Below are 19631 nucleotides of genomic sequence, written 5' to 3' on the forward strand. Positions count from 1 at the left end.
CCTCAGGAGCAAACAAACGACTGCACCTGGAAAAGTGAATTCATTCCCATTTCTCCTTGAGACAAAGTAAACGCAGGCAAGCGAGGGCCAGAAGCAATTCCCGAGGACAAGAGACCACTTTTCCTCTGAGAAGTCTCTTAAGATAAAGCAAACCTTCCTCCTTCAAGGGTTTGTCCGGGACCGGTGCGAGGAGGAGCGGGACGAGGCCGGGCAGCCGCCCAATGGGCCGCTGGGGACCACCTGCCGTAAAGCGCGGGGCCCGGCGGAGGGGCGGGGCTGACGCAAAGCGCCGCAAAAGGTCGCGCGTCCCCGGCAGCGCTCGCGGCACCTGTGCCGCGTGCGGCTCGCGCGCCGTGCCCAGTCCCGCGGGGCGGATGGCGCGGGCGACGCGAGGCCGCGCGCTCCCGCGGGCAGCGCGGCCGCGCGCGTAGGGCCGCCGGCAGCGCTCCTCCTGCACCGCTCCTCTCGCGTTTCGCCCGCGCCCCTCCGCGCCATGCTGGCCGCTGCCTGGCTGGGCAGGGGCTCCTGGGGGCTCCTCCGCGGCGCGGCTCGGGGCGGCGGCGGAGGCGCGAGGCCTCTTGGCGGTCGGCCCGGCCCGGCGGTGTGTGGGGGGCGGCGCGGCGGGGGCTTCTCACGCTTGCCCGCGTGCGCGGGGTCCCCGCGGCTGCTGCGCGCGCCCGCCGCCGCCTGGCGTCTCCTGAGCGGTGGGGCCGCCCCGCCCGAGCGACCCCGGGAGGGCGGCGCGGCGGGGTCCTATGCTGAGCTGGTACGTGAGGGACACTGGGGACGGGGCGGGCGGACAGATGTCGCGCCCGGTGCACCCCGCCAGGCTCTGCGGTGCCCGGGGGCTCTCGTGGCGCCGTGTACTGCTGCGGGAGGCGAAGTTAATGTTCAGCAGGTCGAGGCCATGTGCCTTGCGCAAGCAGCAGGCTGCTTCTAAGGACTTTACAGACTTTCTGTCTTAGTTCGCCTGGAAAAAGTCGTGATTAAAACTCTGTTACTTGCGAGGGTGGGGTTTGCGTTCCTGCCCTGAAGTTTTTTCATTTCTTGTTTTACAGTATGAAAACCCCTGGACCATCCCAAATATCCTGTCCATGGTGAGAATGGGTCTGGCGCCAGTTTTAGGCTATTTGATTGTTGAAGAGAATTTCAACGTTGCACTCGGTGTCTTTGTCCTGGCTGGCGTGACAGACCTGGTATGTCTGCATCAGTTTGAAAAGGCTTTGGGGATTCCAGTGTACAATGGAAATGGATAAAACAGATTTGGTTTTAGATTTGTTGATTTCTAAAAGTGCTAGAAATTTCTAGTGTATTTCCTTTGTGGTCCTGCAAAGGGAATTTGCAGGTGCCTGAAGGGGACTTAATGCTAATGGAGGAAAGGGCAATATCAGGGCTCCCTGATCAGCACCAGCGTGTGCACCTGGTGGTCTCTTAAATGATACAAATATTTGGTAAGAAAGATCACATTTTATGGTAGTTTAAACTTGCTGTTTTACCTGATGTCAGTCATGAAATTTCTCTCTAAAGTAGCGTACATGAGCTATTTTGCTCCATACTCTTCTAACAGAGAGCTATTGAATTTTGGTTTTCCTAGTTGGATGGATTTATTGCACGGAACTGGGCTAATCAGAAATCAGCACTGGGAAGTGCTCTCGATCCCCTGGCGGATAAAATTCTCATCAGTGTGCTCTATGTGAGCCTAACTTGTGCAAATCTTATCCCAGGTGAGGAATTGTCAGTTGTGTGTTCTAGATAAGTAAGAAGGTCATTTTATGCCGAGCAACATTTCTTGTGTTTCTAGAAGGAAAGCTGTCTCTCTTTGAACTCTTGCTTTGACAGTTGCTCTTTGCTCCCATTAAACAATTCCAAAGGGGCCTCGCAGAAAGCAAGTGCTGCCACATACAGAAACAACTAGCATGTACTGCCACTTTCTAATGCAGTTTCTTTAAAGTAATAGTAGTTAGTAGCTCTATAAAATTGTTTTTCATGGACTGGATTGTTTTATCTGTATTGATTGATTCAGCTTAAGCCCTTTTAGGAGTTGTGTTAAACATCCTCAGAAATGCGCAGAACTCGTTCAGGAGAATTTGGGAGTACTTATTTTGTCTTGCTTCCACTTTTCTGTTCTTTTGTTTTTTACCTTTAATCATGGGCACAGTTTTTCACTGGCTGCTGTTGGTTTGATCTTCCAGTTCCACTGACTTCCATGATTATCCTGCGGGATGCAGCACTCATTGCCGCAGTTTTTTATGTGCGATACAAAACTCTTTCTCCACCGGTGAGTGCACAGCATTAAAAATGTGTAATCATAACAAAAAATAAATTAATAAGCGTTTTTTAAAGCTGTGACCAAGGGATTTGTCATCACGAGACTTAGTGGTTACAAGATTTTTGCCAGATACATTTCTGAGCAGAACAGTGTTTAATAAAACATGGTTTGTAAAGATAAGTCAGAGCTACTGTTAACTTTTTTTCCTGTATGTGATGTTTAATAATCTTTTTACAAAAGAGCAGTGTAATTCCTTAGTGCTACAGTTGACTTTTCTTTATCATGTGAACAGGTATATCAAATTGAGTGTATAAGGGTTGCATTTTTTTTCCTCTTTTCTCCCCACAGAGAACACTGAGTAGGTATTTTAACCCTTGTTATGCTACTGCACAATTAAAGCCAACATTCATTAGCAAGGTAAGAGCAGTAACTCATTACAAAAGACAACTCCTGGGTGCTTGGGGCATTGGGTGGTTTGGAGGGTGGGGATAATTTACCACTTCTGGTGAGTACAGTTTCAAAATAGTGCCAACTATAGATCCTGAAAGGTTTTCAACTATACTCTGTCAAAACACATGCTAATTTTGACAGAATAAGATGCTTCATTGTAAGGTTTCTAAATAAATTTTCTTTATGTAGACTAATCTTTTAAGCAGTAATAAAGGTGTATGTTGGTATTCCTTGCACTCTGCTACTTCATGTTGCTCAGAGTTCCTATTTTGCTTTTTTCAGATGAACACAGCAGTTCAGCTGATTTTGGTGGCGGCTTCTTTAGCAGCTCCTGTTTTCAATTATGTGGACAGCATATATCTGCAGACTTTATGGTAACTAATATCTTAAATTTTTTTTCACAGATAACTTAATGTGCTCCTAAAGAAACTGGTAATAGAGATTAATTTGCATGGAACAAAAAAAACTGTGGCCAGAAGATGTAATAAGCCCATATGCCTGAACTTTTACACCTTTAGTCTTAAATGACACCAGAACTAGATATTTATTGGTACTTAATTTACTACACAAGCAAAAGGTGGTCACATGAAACTAGTCAAGATCCAGGAATAATAGTGTAGAAACAAGTCTTTGGGGTAGGCATGGTATACGCAAGCAAAACATAAATTCAGACCAGTGGAGAAGAAAGGAGCAGGAAGAAAGGCTGTTTGGATTCCTCACTTATTTATGCCATAAGTATCCATGAAAAAGCAACCTTGGGATCAGTAAAAAATAGCCATTCTTAATTTTTCTTTATACTGTACCTATCTTGAAACCCAGGTTTCTGCAGCCTCTTTGAAAAGTACATGGAGAAATGGTGATTCCTGCTAGACTTTAGGAAGGAGGGGGAGGGATGGGATGAGAACAGACATAAAGGAGCTTCCCTCGTTAAGTAATGCTGTTCCTTTTTCTGTCACTGGAGATCTGAACTGCAGCTTGCTGCAGCTGTTACAAGTGCAGTTATTTTTCCTGAGCTGTTAGGTAAGAGTTCAGAACAAGGAGTTCTGAATAGCAGATGTCAGAATTACTTAGTGACTTAGTTTAAAGAAGTGCAAAATTCAGTGTTACTTGTCTTCTAGGGAAATAAAAAACCCACCCAAACCAAAGAAACCAAAACTACCAACCTAAGCCAAGAAGCGTTTAAGGAACTATGAATGAACCTTGATCTTAACAGTCTGGGTTTTTTTTATCCTTACGGTAAAACAAAATCTAGAGTTGCCTCTGGATGTAATTTGCCAGGATGCTTTGTGAATACTCTCAGAAACTCCCTGGCGGAGTGCTCAGGGAGGACAGTGGGGAGCAGAGGGGTAGGCAGGGCTGTGGCAGGGACTCCCACCTCAGGGTTCGTGTCAGCCTTTGACACAGAGGAGCTCTGCTCATTTAGGGGTATCTGTGGTCTGGGAAGGAGACAAAAGAGGCTGAAGCAGGAACTTGTTCTTTAGCTTTGGAACCTGGTGAAAAGGGTAAGTTCACGTCTTCAGTGGTTTGAATGCTCCCTGTTCGTATTATCAAGAAATAGTTTCAAAAATCTATCAGTATTCAAGCTGGTAAGTTATGTAGCCTGCAATGCTGAATCTTTTGTTTTTCTTTCTCTAAAACAAATGCTGGTGTGATGAATATTTGTCCTGGTATCCAGTTACAACGAAGCATGCTGCTTTTACCACTGGATGGCAGATGTTTTGTTTATCTAATCCTTCCATTAGCACTGAATTTCAGCACATAAACTGAAAACTGCATTTCTATGGAACTTGGCTCCTGGCTGTGTAGTTAAAAACAGATGCTAAAAAAAAAAAAAAGGCACTTTATATGTTGTCCATGGACCCACATGACTTAGAGGAACTCTTTCCCCCAAAGGTGCATCACAGCTTTCACAACGGTGACATCTGCCTACAGCTATTACCACTACGGCAGAAAAACTGTCCAGGTGATCAAGAACAAGTGAAGCGGTCCAGGTGGTAAAAGGTGAAGTGTTCCTGGAAGGAAAGGTGCTGTGCCCACAGAGGTGGTGGTACTGCAGCTGAGTTTTGGATCAAAGCATGCTTTGTTTTTCTGCTTAAACCATGGTGTCATGAAGTGAAATTTGAGTATGTACTATGTATATATGTAGAGAGAGACTTTTCAATGTATTTTTAATTTCTTTAAAAATGAGGTTGTTTACAAAAGCAAATAAATAACATTCTTAAAAACATGGGTTGCTTGTTGCTTCCATGTGCATTCTGAATAATTTTATGCTGTTTTTGAAGTCAAGACGCAAACTTGGCACCAGATTTGTTTTCCCATATTCATGCAAGGCGCTCAGTACACTGGGATCTGAGAAGAAAAAGCAATTACAAGAACAAATTTGTACCTCATCCTAAGTCAATAAACCAGTACTGCTCATTAAGACTTAATGACACACCTCAGCATGTAATCGAGGGACAGTATCTTCAGAAATTCAAAGCAGAGAACATTTTTGCTTTATATTCCATGGGCGATACAGATAAGCCAAGAAGAGTTCCTACCCTGCTCCCTTTTCTTTTTGAAGATGAGCAATGATGAACTGTACTCATTGAGAAAGGTCAGTGATATTGTGAGGAGTCTGTACCCAAATAGAGTTACGTTTCTCATCCTATATATTGATTTCTAGTGATTGAAAGAAATTCCTATATCTCCAGCTGCTTTTAAGTTTCTAAGGCTGTTGTTTAATCCCAATACCACTGGCTAAAGATGCTGTCCGAATGAATGGAGACAGTGGAGGAAACAGATGTGTTTGCTGTTAATTCTTCTTGTGCTTCTAGCTTCACGATGTGCTCTATGTTCCCCCTCATGCAAGGACAACTTGTTCTTTGCCTGTTCTCTGTCAACAAAACCGAAGAAAGAACAAGGCAGAATAGGTCAAGTTGATTATAAACTCGTATTTTCTCTTTGTGAGCAGCATGCTTTTATGTCATAAAAGAGTGCAACTATGAAGGGTCTCGATCTCTGAAATCAGGAGGGTAAATAATATCACTGTTGTATTAGCAAAGAAAAGTTTCTGTGGGCCCCTCTTTGGAGAGCATGCAGTGTCTTTTGTGACAGTGTTTGTATATACAAAGCATTTTAGTGCTTTTTTTATATTGGAACTCGTACAAAATAGTGTACAGAGAAAACGCTTGCTCCTTTATTAGTACCTTTGTTTTAACTGGCCCCGTGTTTTATGGTCAACTCTGCATCTTTCAGCAAAGTATAGAGGGCAAATCCTGTGAAAGTTTCCTTAAAATACATGAGTAGTGGAGTATTTTCGGTGAAAAAACAGTTCCGAAAGCGGAGATTTATTGTACCCTGTCGGGTGCTTGGTGTTAGGTTCGGGTTAACGGAATTGGAAATTGGTTGGGGAGCATATCTGGCCCCGTGCGGCCGCCGTACCCTGGACCCGCCCTGCCCACGATGGCGGCGCCGGAGCCGCCGCCGCTGCCTGAGGGTTCCAGGCCGCTGAGCGCGCTGCTGAACGGCATTGCCCAGGCCGCCTTCCACGGCAACGCCGGCATCACCGAGGATCTGCTGCGCACCCAGCTCTACCCCGAGGCGCCGCCGGAGGAGTTCTGCGCTTTGCGCGCCAAGATGCGCGGCCTCCTCCAGGTACCGGGCCCGGGGCGCTGCGGGGTGAAGGGGCCGCGGTCTGCGGGAAGCTGCTCCATCGGCCTCGCTCCTGACGGATATGCGCGGGGCTCTGGGTGCAGGGCCCGGAGCACTGCCCGCCCCGTACCCTGCCCTGTGCCCGGCGCTAACATCTCCAGCTCCATCCCCGAGCGGGTGCAGCCCGGTGCGGGGAACGGCCGAGACAGGAGCCGAGGGCATGGCCTGAAGCGGTGTCGGGAGGGTTAGGTTGGACATCAGGAAAAGGGTCTTCACCCGGAGGCGGGTTGGGCACTAAACAGGCTCCCTAGGGCAGTGGTCACAGCACCGAGCCTGCCAGAGCTCAAGAGACGTTTGGGCAATACTGTCAGGCACAGAGTGTGACTCCTGGGGATGGGACTGTGCAGGGCCAGGAGCTGGGCTCGATGAGCTTTGTGAGTCCCCTACAGCTCCGGTCTTTCTGTGGTTCTGTACTTCTGGCTCTCTGGCCGCTCATCAAGAGCCGGAGTTGCTCGGGCTGGGCAGGACAAAGGCGACACGTTTAGGGTGTGTGCTCGTGGAAATAAGAACCTGTTCCTTTCTGAGAAGAACTGCAGGTTTTTTGTAAGAAAAAACATGTTCTGGAGAAAGCACCGCCAATTATAAAGCAAGCCAATTTACTTAGTCAACAGGTTTTGCTTTTTGTGCAAGAGAGAAGATATTTTTCTCCATAACGGAGCTTTTTGGTCTCCGTTCTAAGTGAAAAGCTTGTTGTAGTTCCCGGCAGCTGCATGTGGCTCAGGGGCCCTCCAGGTGCTAAATCCTTGGGTGGCCACTGCCACCTTGTGGGTAAATGCACGGCTTGGATTGGTCGAATTTATAAACGTGGTCGGTAGTTTTAAATATAATTGAGAGTTTTGGAATTGGATGAGGATGATGTCACTCGCTTTCTGCCTTTATGAAGATTCTGTTGTTTATTTAATGATCATATGCATGTGGTGCCCTGAAAAGCCTGCAATGAAAGCTAAATCCTAAAGACTGATTCCTTTAGGGCTCTCTGGTTTTGTCTGTGAGCGTTTTTCTAGTGGGTAACTTAAAGAAAGTGGCCCCTAAGTTCTGTGGATCGTTATAGGATCTGTGCTCTGGAGCATCCTAAAAGTACGTCTTGGCCTTCTGTTTACTCTGAGAACCCTCTTTCCTTCACACCTGCCAGTTTTGCAGGGGGGAAACACTAATATTAGGACTGTGCTTTGGAAGTAGGGAGGCTTATACTTATCTTCCTCTTTTAGTATCTCTCTGACTTGAAACTTGGAGGATTTTTGTGTGGCACTGTATTTGCTGATAGCAGAAAACTTCAAAACTTCAAAAGTTCTGTGCTTACATCTTGGTCTTTGGACACCTCTTGGGTGCTGGTGTTTCCTCAGCACATGATCTGCCTTTTTCCCTTCCTTGTTAATTGCCATGTGAATTTCTGAGCATATTTATTCCAGTTTTGATACTTAATTGATTGTGAAAAATCTCTATGATTAAAATCACAAAAGCTGGGGAAAAAATATGTCTTTGCTACCTTTTTGTGGTTTTATTTTTTCCTTCCTCCTCTGGGTAGTGGAGGAAGGGGAGAAACAGCAGGATGACAACAAAGAAAGTCTAGAAGCAGAGAGATTCATTGCTCCTGTGACTTAATTAGTGTAGGAGTTTATGTCTTCTGAGCAGTAGACATGGATCTGGACCATAAATCAACCTCTTGTTTTCTCTGGAGGACTTCCCAGTACCTTTCTGCATTCCAGCTGTGCAAAGTACAGCACCTGTGAAAAGCATGGAGATGAAGAAGTCCCACAAAAGCCTATTGTATTTACTGTAGCAATAAAAAATTTTAATTTCCCCCTAGATTATATAGAGAGTAGTACTGGGTTTATGTCTATAAAAGATGTCATCATTATCTAGTTCTTCCACCTGTTTTCTTTGCTTCCCATCAATCTGCTGAATATGCATGAATCAGCTGACCTCTTTCTAAAATGTCAAATTTATTTTGTATTGAAATCATGTTTCTTTATCAAATTTACTTTTAAAAGAATCTAATTTCTTGTGTGGAATATTCTGGAAGGCAGAAAAAAGCCCTAGGAAGGCTGCCCCTGGAGAACCATGCGATTTCAGTGTTGTTTTGCTAATTGTTTTTTGCCCTCTGCCTTCATCCTTCACAGCCTCCTCTCTCTTAAGGCTGCAAAACATTGAGAAACTGGGGGAGATCAGCTTTTGTGAATCTTCCCCTCCAGCTTTTTTGGGGTTTCTCAAAGGTTATTTCATCCTGGTTAAAACATTACATTTGTCTGCTTCTTACATAAGTTCAATTTACAGTATTAGTCTACCGGTCATAGTTCCTTCCCATGTGGCGTAATCCCACTATTTTCCTTTCGGTGGCAGTAACATCTTGCATTTATTGAACGGGATCCTTTGCTGCTGGGTTTGAAGTGTCCTCCTTCACTCTTCTGCTTTGGAACAAACTTTACGTAGGATAAATAGTAATACAAATTTCAGCATGAGGAGTGGAAATTTTTAATTATATTTGATTTATAAGTTGGGGTTTTTTTGTTTTTTGGTGTTTTGTTGTTGTTGTTGTTGTTGCTTTGGTTTTATTTCACAAATGCTGAGGAAGTTACCATCTCTAATAAATATTATGGTATGTGAATGGTAAAATATTAATCAGACTATATAAATAATAACATAAGCTTGATATCCAGCATATAAAGTATATTGTCCCTAAAGATTGTCACCCTCCGTCTAGAGACTGCAGCCCTTTCCCTATGAAGTTGCTCTTGTGATCTCAAGAGGGGTTTCCAAAGCATTTTTACCCCTGTTTGAGAAGGAAGAGACAACTCAATCTTCGTAACAGGAACCTGCCCTTACAGGAAAAATCAGAGCAGAAAAGTGGTTGTAAGGTTCTCTCAGCTGTGGAGGATAAAGGCCTTTGCTTCTTCAGCAAGATTTCTGCTAACAGAAACATTTCTGCTAACAATTCATGCTAACTGGGGGAAAATAAATGACTTCTTGTATTTTCTAATAAGGAAAAGAGTTGCCATTCTTCCCTCTCTTTAGATAGCTTGTGATTCCCTCAAGTATGTGGGCTGGGTCATGAACTGAGGAGTACTTTGCAGTTGTCCAAGCTTCAGGAGGGCTGAGAGGGAGAGCGCTTCAGTCTGAAGACTGAGATAAAATAACTTTGGAAGAGCAAATAGGAGAGACTGCTTCCTTTTTGCCACTTAGATTTGCAATTGTGCCTACATCTGTTAACTAAAAAGAAAATATTTTCAGCAAGCTCATTCTTCTCAATTCAGGGAAAAGGAAATAAGTATTGTGTCCCTTTTTTCTACCCAAAAATGTGTTCTGTGTAGTGTTACACTTTTCACTCCAGTGAATGACTGGGCTCCATTATAATTATCCATTATAAAATGGATAATTCTGTTTATTATTGGGCTAGGTGAAAATGTATTAATAAATTTGTGCAGAATTTTGTGAGGGAGGGAATGGCTATAGTGTCATAATAGGATATACATGAGAAAATTATTATTATTATCCAAATTGATGTTTGCCTGGAACAACTAAATAAGAATCCTAGCTTTTTTTTTTTTTTTTTCATTTAACAAAACACCACTATTATGTAGCTCACTAATCTGAACACAGCTCAGTTGCCAGTTCACCAATGTCTGATGTTGCAGCATACATTTTCTCGTATAAACTAATACCACAGTTATTGCTTCTTTTTTCCTTTTTCCACCCATTTTCAGCAGTGTCTTAGGAGGGTAGAAAATGTAATATTTACTGGAACTAGCATCTACTGTATTGCAGTGATGAAAATGTGCGTGGACACTATCCTAAAGCATTCTAACTGCTTTTAATGTGAGTTATTTTAGCTCTTAGGTTGGTGTATGTGTGGTCACTTCACAAGGGGACTGGCACAGCTGGCAGGTCACATAAAGTGGAGGGGGAAAATCCTTGTGAACAGTGAAGTGGAGAGGAAGGCTGGGTGCAGAATGTGACGGGGTTGAAGAGTATTGCCGGGAGTGATAAGATCAGTGCTCCACTGCCTGGAGCAGCAATTTGTTGCTTAGGTATGTCAGCTAGAAAGAACAATGTGCCTGCATCATTCGGGATCTTTTAAATGACTTTTTCCTGATTTCTCAAGTTGCCAAAGTTGTGATTTGTGTTGTTAAAGCCTCTCACATTTGCGGTGTTTTTTTCACTGGTACTATGATTCCTGAGGAAATGTGTAGGAGGAGGTGGTGTTGCTGGTGGCTGTGGGATTTGGAGGTGATGGTGTTCTGCACCACGAGCATTGTTTTAAACAACAGGGTGTGAACGAGGAGTCTGTACATTACAAACCTCAACTACAACTGCAGATCCTCAAAGCAGGCAGAAACAGAAGGGCTCCCACCATTATGACATCGTTCATTTAATGAGTGGTATTTGCTGTAACTCACATGTGAGACAGAAAGGCTCGTTTCGTTTGGGATTGTGAAGTGCTGATATTCTGTGATTGTGCCACCTCAGTGAAAAGGCTCGCCTGAAGTTTAATAGTTTACCTGACTTTTTCCAGTGCGTTTTTTTTGGTTTTTTTTGGGGTTTTTTGGTTGCCTTGTTGGTTGTTTGTTTTTTTGAGTTTTTTGGTTTTGATTTGTTTTGGGTTTTTTGTTTGGTTTTTTTTTTTTTAAGTTAGCTACAGAAAAGTGATAAATTAAGAAAAAAGTCATCAGATCTGTGTCACTGATCTATAATAGGTGTGGTAGGCTCTGTATTGCCAAACAAGAAGCAAATCTCTCTCTCTCTCTTCTAATTATGGTGTTGATTATATCTCTGCAAGCAGAGATCTGGTTGCTTAGCCCCAGTTGTGGAGGTTGGTCCTACCTGTGCGTTTGTAGAGCAGGCAGGTCAGTAATGGCTCTTCGCATGTCTAATGCCTCTGCACTACCTCTTAGTTTTAGAATGCCTTACTGCATTTTAAATCTGCTAATTGCCAGTTAATGGACTTCCAGAACAGCATGCTGCTGAGAAAGTTGGATTCCTGGCTGGTGGGAGTGCTTCATGTCCTCCTGATTCCCACTTTCCCATCCAAATGTATGGTTTAGTTTGTTGCATTTGTAGGACTTCCACAAGCACGTAGCATTTTCATCATTAATGGCACCATTTCTCAAAAAAAAAAAAAAAATTACCCCAAACCCTACAGGTATGATTACGTAAGTTACACACACATATGTGTGTGTCTGTGATAAGCATATTCTATGTATATAGGGGAGTGTGTGCACACAAGCACTAACATGCCACAGAAAGAGAAATATATTGATTATGCTGTAATTTATTATTCCAACCTGATCCCCACGGTGTTTCTCTTTACCTTAACAAGAGTCTACTCTGATTGAAGAGCAGGGAGTCAGATCTTGCCTTTGAAGATCATTATTCCAAATTAAATGCTTCTACTATGCTTAATTAATATACATAAAATACATGCTGTATGGAATATATTTGAAAAGGGAGGACTCCCTTAAACTTCACATGTAGTTTCATGCCTTTATTTCAGTACTGCTAAGGCTCCATTCCCTATTCCTGAAAGTGTTTGGGAAATGTTGAAGAGGATAATGAAGCTCAGTGCCATCATCTCACAGCACTAGTGACTTTCTGGACTACATTGAGTTGTCCTTCTTTTAAATATGGGACTCTGAAAAGGGGAGAGCTTGACCTGTCTTATCTTCAATTTGATGCATAAAGACTAAAAGGAAAGGAAAGGCCCACTGCTGAAGTTTTGTTATTTATTATATGATACTGTAAAAATGATGTCTCTTAGAACTGGTGTGAAGGAGTATTAGTTCTTGCTTGCTCCAGGAGCCAACTGATGGTGTCAAGGAAGTAAAAATACTGATGTCTACCTTACTGGTCCCATGTGAGGCTGCAGCAAAGCTGAGCAGATAATAGACCTTTCTGTGTTTCTTTCTTTCTTTCTTTCTTGTTTTCTTTCTTTGGAGAGACTGGTTATAACACATGGAATAACACTGTCAAAGATGCAGGAGCTATGGTATGCACTAGAGCCAGTGAAGTTCACAGCTAGTGTATGAAAAGGAAATTTGGATGACACTTACAACTCAACATTTTTACAAGCTGAACATCTGAAATGTTTCTGTCCTTGTAACACTTATCTACAATCTTGGCATGATGTAATTTAGATTTTTGACTGTGCTAGTGTGTAGCAGCTGGGTGCAGTATATCCAACAACTTCTTAAAAAGAAAAAAATGCAGACAAGACCAAAAAATTTGTATAGTGTGGCTAGAATCTACTTGTATGGCTAGAATTATTGCAGTTTGAAGCTTATACTCTGGATTTCATCCAGTCTGATGACTAAATATGATGGAGCCTGACTTCTTATACATTTGGATGACATTTGTTTTTTCAATAGTTTATTTAATTAAAAAAAAAAAAAAAGAAGAGCTTTAGTGGCACAAAGTACCAGGCACTGCAGGTATTACATGAAATCCTTTTTCGTTGATGTTTTAGTCCTAAAACCCAGTGAGACAGAAGTTGTCAGGTAAAAATATCTGACAGTTTGATCTGCTGAGTGGCTCCTGTGTGTTTCCCCAGGAGCCTCCCTGGGCAGTCAGGATTAGCTGCAGCTTCCTGAGAGGGCTCCAAGGTCATCCCTGGGGGATGATTTATTTTTTAACAAGGTGAATTGAGTGACTTTATTTAAAGACAGAGCTTTATATACCTAGTTTTTAATTTTATAATTATCATTATAAATGTATGCTTTTACAGTATGAATTTTAAGAAAAGGATTTAGTTTATGGAGTAAGTAAGAATGAGTGGAACATTGATTGCCTCCATTGTGAAGGATTAAGGGTTCATTATGGGGAAAACCAAACTGGCTTAGTTGGTTGGTTTCTTTTTGTGTGGTTGTTTTTGTTGGGTTTGGTTTGTTTTGGCAGTTGGTTTGTTTGTTTGATTGTTTTGAGGGGAAGACATTTTTGTTTTGTATTCTCAATACCTGAAGCTTAAGCACAGTAGTTTCTCATAATTTTGTACCATTGTGTTTACCAGTCATAAACAAGGAAACCAGATCTTCCTTTACTTACTTTAGCCACCCAACGATTTAAGAATTGGGCTGTTTGAAGAAAGTAAGTGGGACTTGCCCTTTGCTTTATTTACAGTGCACGAGTACCTGGTTCTCGTTGATAGCCCAAGATCTAATTCAGAGTATTCTATCTTTTATAAAGTTGGTAGTTTTAGAATTGTATAGCAAGCCTGGGACTCCCTCCTTGTTTTCAGTTCCCAATGGAGTTCAGTATCTGTTTATCTGCTGTGCTTGAGGACTGCAAATTTAATTTTTAAAGGTGACAGTGATCTTGGAATACATTTTTTTTATCCATCTAATCCTTTGGCATATTCTATATTGACCTCTTTACAATGCTGGCTTATATGTGATTTCATGTAAGTAAAAAGAGACTACAACAATCTCATGAAAACAAGACATAAAATATACTATTCAGAGAAAATGTGAAATAATAGCCAACTTGTCCAAACGGTTTTTAGCCTTAAGTGCTTTTCTAAATTTAAAAAATATTTTTGTAATCATGTTATTGTGCATATGTTAATACATTTCCAAAAGCATGTTTTTTCACATCTCTCTCTCTTCACTAACAATAAAAAGTGGCAATACAAATATAGTTTGAGTGAATTCTGTGGCGTTTTTTCCAAATAAGGTTAGATTTTTTTTCTTGGTTGAGATGTTTTGGGATCTCTGCCAAAAGATTTCTATCTCAGCTTGGCGGGTAGTTTTTCTTCCCTGTCTTTGCAGTGTCTCTGAACTGTCATGCCAGGATTATGAAATATGTTTTGAAAATACATGCAGACACTGAAGTAGTATCTGTGTGAAATGCAAGTAATCAACACACGGCTTTGTTGTCTCTCTTCAGACTGTCACATCAGATGTGCTGTTCTCTCAGACTCTTTTTGCCATTTCTGGTTCAAAAGTAGTTTTTTTTCTCTTCTGACAAGCTTTTTGTATAAGTACCTTTTAGTTTTACACAGTCACACATGGCAGAAATATTTTATGTACTTGGATTAGTTGTGGTTCCTTTTTTATTTTTTCATTTAGCTCAATTTTTTAACATTTTTGAAGTGAGAAAAATCTTTTTAACTCTCTTTTCCTGTCAAAGAAAAAGTAGTATATTTACGATTTACATTTGCTTGGCAAGGAGACTGGGTTTGTTCATTTTATGACATGTCAGGAAATCTCTAAGAAGTCTCATAATGAGCAAAGAAAAGAAAGCTCTAATGAAGTTGTCCAGTTCATGTGGACAAATGGGAGGGAGTTTACTGAATATGAGTAGCCCCCGATTTGACTAAAAGACAAAAGCCACGGCAAAAATTAATTAAATTGTTTTTGATGCCATGGGTTACAATGTCTTGGAGCAACTGATGGCTGAAGTGTCTAGCAGTTGAGGCCTAAAAATGTGAAATCTAAAAGCAGATTTTCAGCACCAAGCACTTTTCACTGCAAGCTCTGGCATCCACAGTGGTGCATGGGCAGCAAAGCACTTGGGCTGTGCAAACACAGGGCTGGTGAGGGGCTTCCACAAACTGGGGAAAACCCTGATGGCTTGAGCAGCTCTAATGATAGATAATTCCATCAGCCCAACCTGATAGAGAACCACCCGCTCTGGAGTAATCAAAACAGTCATTTGTATTTAATGGGATTCTATTGGAGAATGCTTTGGATGATGTCTTAGCTGTTTCATTACGTCTTTAGCTTTTTTTCCCCCAAAATGTTAATTATATTTAGTGCAAAGATAATTTTTGATACAGGAAATGGCAACTACGTCTTTATTAGCAAGTGAGAGATGGTTCCTTCTGAGCTCCCTGCTTTGGGCTTTGTTCCTAATCAGGTGATGTTTTCCAGCCACAGGGATGGAGAGGAAGATTTACAGTTGTGATTCCTGTGTTGAGGAGTTTGACCTGCTGCTCCTTTCTCCTCATAAAGGCTCAGCTGTTCACAGCCACCATGGCTGCTGCTGCTTTGGGGAACCTGTTTTATGTTTCACTGAGCTGACAGGAGGGAAAACCATTTTCCCTGTGCTGAAAGGAAGCTCTGGTGGCTGGGATCCTAAGAATGGAAGCTTCTCTCTCACCTGTCAGCTCTGTCAGCGTGTAACAAGTTGCCAAAATAGGTGGTGAAGGACCAGATGGCAGAGCACTGTTAGTTGGTTGCTGTGAAGCAGTGTAGTCTGTAAGCTTGTCTCTTTTTCTGGCTGGTCCATTTGCTGCTCTGAAACGTCTGCAGGGTTATGGGCTGAGGCAGGGATGTATTTCCAGCCCAGGCTGGGAGTGCAGAAATCATTCTTCTTCCAGGTAGGAAATGGAGCTCCAGCTGCTGCTCAGAGTGCAATAACAGGTAATGCACAATAGTGCTGGGAAAGAAGGAAAGCAGAGATTGGAGTCAGAATTTGCCACTAAAAGGGAGTATATGGCAACAGTGGAGGGATGAGACTCATATAGTTCATGCTTTTCACTGGAGCATCTCTGCTTTGTGTCCAAATGCAAGCCAAGATTAGCTGAGGTAACCATTAACTTTTAAGATGCAGACAATCAAGGTCCTCTTGAGTAGAAGTGGAAACTTAATTCGTGACACTAATTCTGTTTCTATGCTTGGTTCATAATAAAGCAAGTTTGTGCTGATTTCACTGACAGGATCACTGCTTGCAAAGCTCCAATGAGCTCTGCTAATGTCTGCAGCATTACTGCGCTCAGGGTAGGGCTACAACTTTTTTTTTCCGTGTCTTCAAAATGTGAAGTGCTCCAACTTCTATTTTTAACTCAGCTAAGTGAAATGAGATTAAACATGAAGCAGTAGTCCGCAGCAGCAAGTAATTTTCCCAGAATGATTATAGAAACCTGATAAATACAGATATCTTTTATTGTAAGAGAACAGAGGGGGAGAAGAAAAGGCTGAGCACTTGGTCTCCAAAGGGAGCAACAGGTCATGTCACCAGTTCCAGGTCTGTCACTGTGTCTGTCTCTCTTTTCCTGCTTTAACTCCCTCCCTTGAATTTTTTTTTTGTTTTAAATTTACCATCTGGTATTTTCTGTCCCGTCTGGATTTATTTCTGCCTTTTATTTACTTCTCAATCTTTAGCAATAGTCCGTTAAATTACTTTCATCTGTTGAGGGTTCTTGCTTCTGAATCCAGCTCTTTCAGGACTGAAGAAAAAAATATTTTTAGACTGAATAATGTAACCTCTAAAGATCTGTATTCTCCAAGAAAATAGCCACCTTCTGCTGAAGCAGATTTCAGGGAGCACATGTGTGTGCACATTCATTTTGAAAGAGGTTGAACCTCTCAAACTTGTCTGTAATACAGTTGCATATTTAAGAACTACTGGAAATGTGACATTTCTTTCCTTCCACCCCAAGTGGCAAAATGCTTTATAAACCACAGCAAAGAATTGGACTTGAGTGGGGAGAAAACTGGTGGTAAAGTCTGGGATTTTTTTTTTCACTTTGCTTTAATTCAGTAGGGTACAGGTTGGACAATTTATATTTGTATTTTTAATTTCAGTATGTTTATATTTGTAATCCTCCTATTTCACCCTTGTTGTTGCAAGAGTATCTGCTATTAATAGAACTTCTGCTTTGTTCCATGTTTTATCTCCCTCCAGCCTGTCCAACCTATCTGTGCTCTCTGAGAAGCACTTTCCAGTGCCTTTTTTTCTTGTATAACTCCTCCTTTTTCTATTTTAAATAATACAAGTGGTTTTAAAAGTTAGGAAGGAAGGGCTGGTGCTTTTTTTTAATGTTTATTGCTTAAAATCCAAGCTTTTAGTATCTACTCATAATCCGAGTCTGCAGGCATCGTTTGGATACCTACCTATGACCGATGTTATCCATGGATGGGCTTGTTCTGCTTTTGTTATTACTGTTCTTGTTTTGTAAGTGCTGTAAGGTCTAGACAGAGCAGGTCCAGACTGAGTAATCCAAATAATTCTCAGTTTTCCTTCAGCTAAAGATGTTTTCTGGAGTGGGGGAGCCACTTGGAGCTCAGCCCAGCAAGCGCGATGTGACCACAGAATACGGCTCAGGTTACGGCTCCTCTGGTGGCTGCCTGTTTTCATCAGCCTTTCATCCTCCTTTGTCATCAAATGCATCTCCACGCTGCAGAAAAATGACACCTTCTGCAAATTAATTTGGGAAGTGGTATTTTATGGTGTTGCGAGTTCAAACAGGTAATTTCTAGCAGCTGCACCAATTCCTGGCAGGAGCAGGCTGGAGAAAAAATGTTGTGGAAAAAGCGCTTCACATGCTTTTAAAAATTAATGCTAAGATCTCTTTTGTGTTCAGTTGTAAGCTAGGTCAAAAATAGCCTAGTATTCACTCCCCTGTGATTGAACTTTCAAGCAAAAAGAAGTAATTTTAACAGAGAGCATAGTTTGGTGAGCTAGTATGCAAAAAAAAGTTGGTATTTAGGGGATGTCTGCATGGTGGGAACCTGGGAATTGTGGAGGTGAAGATGGAGGAGTCAGTGAAGAAGCATGGAAGTGACCCATTGAGAAGAGTTTTTTCCTTCCCTTTACGCAGTTGACAAGTCTGTGTGGAATAAGCTTAATAAGATCAGGAACACAGGAAGGATGTAATTTTGCCTGAAACTTCATCATCCACGCACACATTTTTCCCATCTGCAGTAGCAGTTCCGTAATTTTTGTGTTGGTGTGTGTTGCAAGTCTTCCCATCCAAGAAGAAAACCTGATGAAAATCAGAAGTTCAAAATCAGAAATTCAAAAATATTTACAAGTCTACTGGAACTCTGTTGACCTGCTGAGTGCCTTCTTGGAAAGGAATCAGAAGGTTGGAATAAAAAAATAGTTGTTGCAGAAGACCTGTTACAGACTAGAAAAAAAGTAATCTACAGGGTTTAAACAATGTATTTATTAACCTCTTAATGGTTCACGGGTTCAATGGTTCTTTTCTCTTAGCAAGCTGTTCTATTTCACTTTTAGCTTTATCTACAGCTCCATGAGAGGCAAATAAAAGTAATGCTGGGACATGGTATGGAATGTGAATAGAAGATTTCATGTGATCTCACATGGATTCGATGAAGACTTAAAGATGAGTTAAAATCTTTCTACTTTGTGGTAGAAATACTAAATGTATTAAAGTTACTTGTGATTTCTGACTTAGAAATAGGGGGTGTAGAAGCCTTTAGTTTTGGTTTTTGTTTTGTTTTGTTTTGTTTTGTTTGTCCACAAAAGATGGATCAGCATTTCCAAGTGCAGACAGGCTGCAGGCTGTTGTATCTAATTTTATCTTAATTCTGATTCTCAGGAGAGCTCTTGGACTGTAATAAACAGTGTTTGTGAGGTGCAACCTACCAGCTATTTGAAAACCTCCACTGTCTCCAGAAACGTGGGAAAGTCTTCTGGACTTATATCCAGAGAACATCTGTGGGAACAGCTCATTTGTTACGGGGCTGGGTATCTCAGCAGCCCTTGGGAGAGTCAGGCTCATATGTACAAAGGAAGACCCAGAAATAAAGGGATTGGGAAGATACTGGATTCCTCCTGTCAGAAGCTGCTCTTAGCAGAGGAACACAAATTTCCTTAAAATGAAAATGCTCTTTGCTGAGCTTGACAAATAGCACAGTGTCAACAGCACTCATGTGCTGTTCTGAGCTGCATCTCTTCTCCTGCAGGCAGCAGCTGTTTGCCCCCAGATCCAGTAAATGTTTTCTTCTGAGGCTGATAAATGAAAGAGCTGCACGTTGGTGTTACCCAGAATGGGCTTTGTGTGGTAAAGATGTTCAGCTGAGCAAGGTTCTTTGGCATGCTTCTCATGTCTGCAGCTGCTTCCATGTGTCCCTATATGCATTCCTGGGGTCTGAGAAATGGTTTCAGGGTTCTGTTTCTAAAAGCACATGAATGAGAAGGGCTGTGATACAGGAATAGCCTTTTACTTCAGCTCCCAAAATCGTGAGGAGGCGAGTTCAGTAGTACAGTCCATGGCACTGAATTGTTTGTTTCCTTGAGTTTGGGATTTCTTTGTGCTACAGGCTGACAGCAGCCTGCAGTTCTGAGGGTGAGCTGGAGGAAATGCCTCCACATGCTGGTATGTCCAGCTCTTAGAGCTCTTCTGTGATGGTTGACAAGTAATGTTTTATTTCTGAGAATGAAATATGTTCTTTTTTTCTCGGTGGGTTTTACCAATTGTTATTTCTCACTAGTACTGCATGCTTGTCAGGGTTTATTTCTCAGAAGAGATAATGAATTTAAG

General features: G+C 42.0%; 2 protein-coding genes across 5 annotated transcripts in view; both read left to right on the forward strand.

The window, feature by feature from the left end:
• The first annotated feature begins 299 nt into the window (after nucleotides 1-299).
• On the forward strand, nucleotides 300-4946 carry CRLS1 (cardiolipin synthase 1). Its single transcript, XM_014892637.2, has 7 exons — nucleotides 300-766; nucleotides 1059-1196; nucleotides 1595-1724; nucleotides 2193-2278; nucleotides 2618-2686; nucleotides 3002-3093; nucleotides 4613-4946. The coding sequence occupies exons 1-7, from the start codon at nucleotides 494-496 to the stop codon at nucleotides 4698-4700; spliced, it is 876 nt and encodes a 291-aa protein (XP_014748123.2). The 5' UTR covers nucleotides 300-493; the 3' UTR covers nucleotides 4701-4946.
• A 1195-nt stretch (nucleotides 4947-6141) lies between these two features.
• Nucleotides 6142-19631, forward strand: part of COMMD1 (copper metabolism domain containing 1) — an 87671-nt gene continuing 74181 nt past the window's right edge. For 3 of the 4 annotated variants that reach the window (XM_088160915.1, XM_088160914.1, XM_014892634.2), the window contains exon 1: nucleotides 6142-6355. In XM_088160915.1, the coding sequence (XP_088017041.1) occupies nucleotides 6164-6355 (192 nt within the window). In that variant the 5' untranslated portion in view covers nucleotides 6142-6163. Of the gene's footprint in view, nucleotides 6356-16224; nucleotides 16367-19631 lie in introns of those variants that run through there. The other variant, XM_088160917.1, reaches the window with a different exon arrangement.

This window comes from Sturnus vulgaris, chromosome 3 (assembly GCF_052056855.1).
Source record: "Sturnus vulgaris isolate bStuVul1 chromosome 3, bStuVul1.hap1, whole genome shotgun sequence".
Classification (NCBI taxonomy): domain Eukaryota; kingdom Metazoa; phylum Chordata; class Aves; order Passeriformes; family Sturnidae; genus Sturnus; species Sturnus vulgaris.

Bases quoted from the DNA above. Each gene is read 5' to 3' on its own strand.
- CRLS1 (XM_014892637.2), top strand. From the start codon at position 494: ATGCTGGCCGCTGCCTGGCTGGGCAGGGGCTCCTGGGGGCTCCTCCGC. The intron at 1,197-1,594 runs GTATGTCTGCAT...TGGTTTTCCTAG, and splicing joins TGGCTGGCGTGACAGACCTG to TTGGATGGATTTATTGCACG. The intron at 3,094-4,612 runs GTAACTAATATC...TTTCCCCCAAAG, and splicing joins ATATATCTGCAGACTTTATG to GTGCATCACAGCTTTCACAA.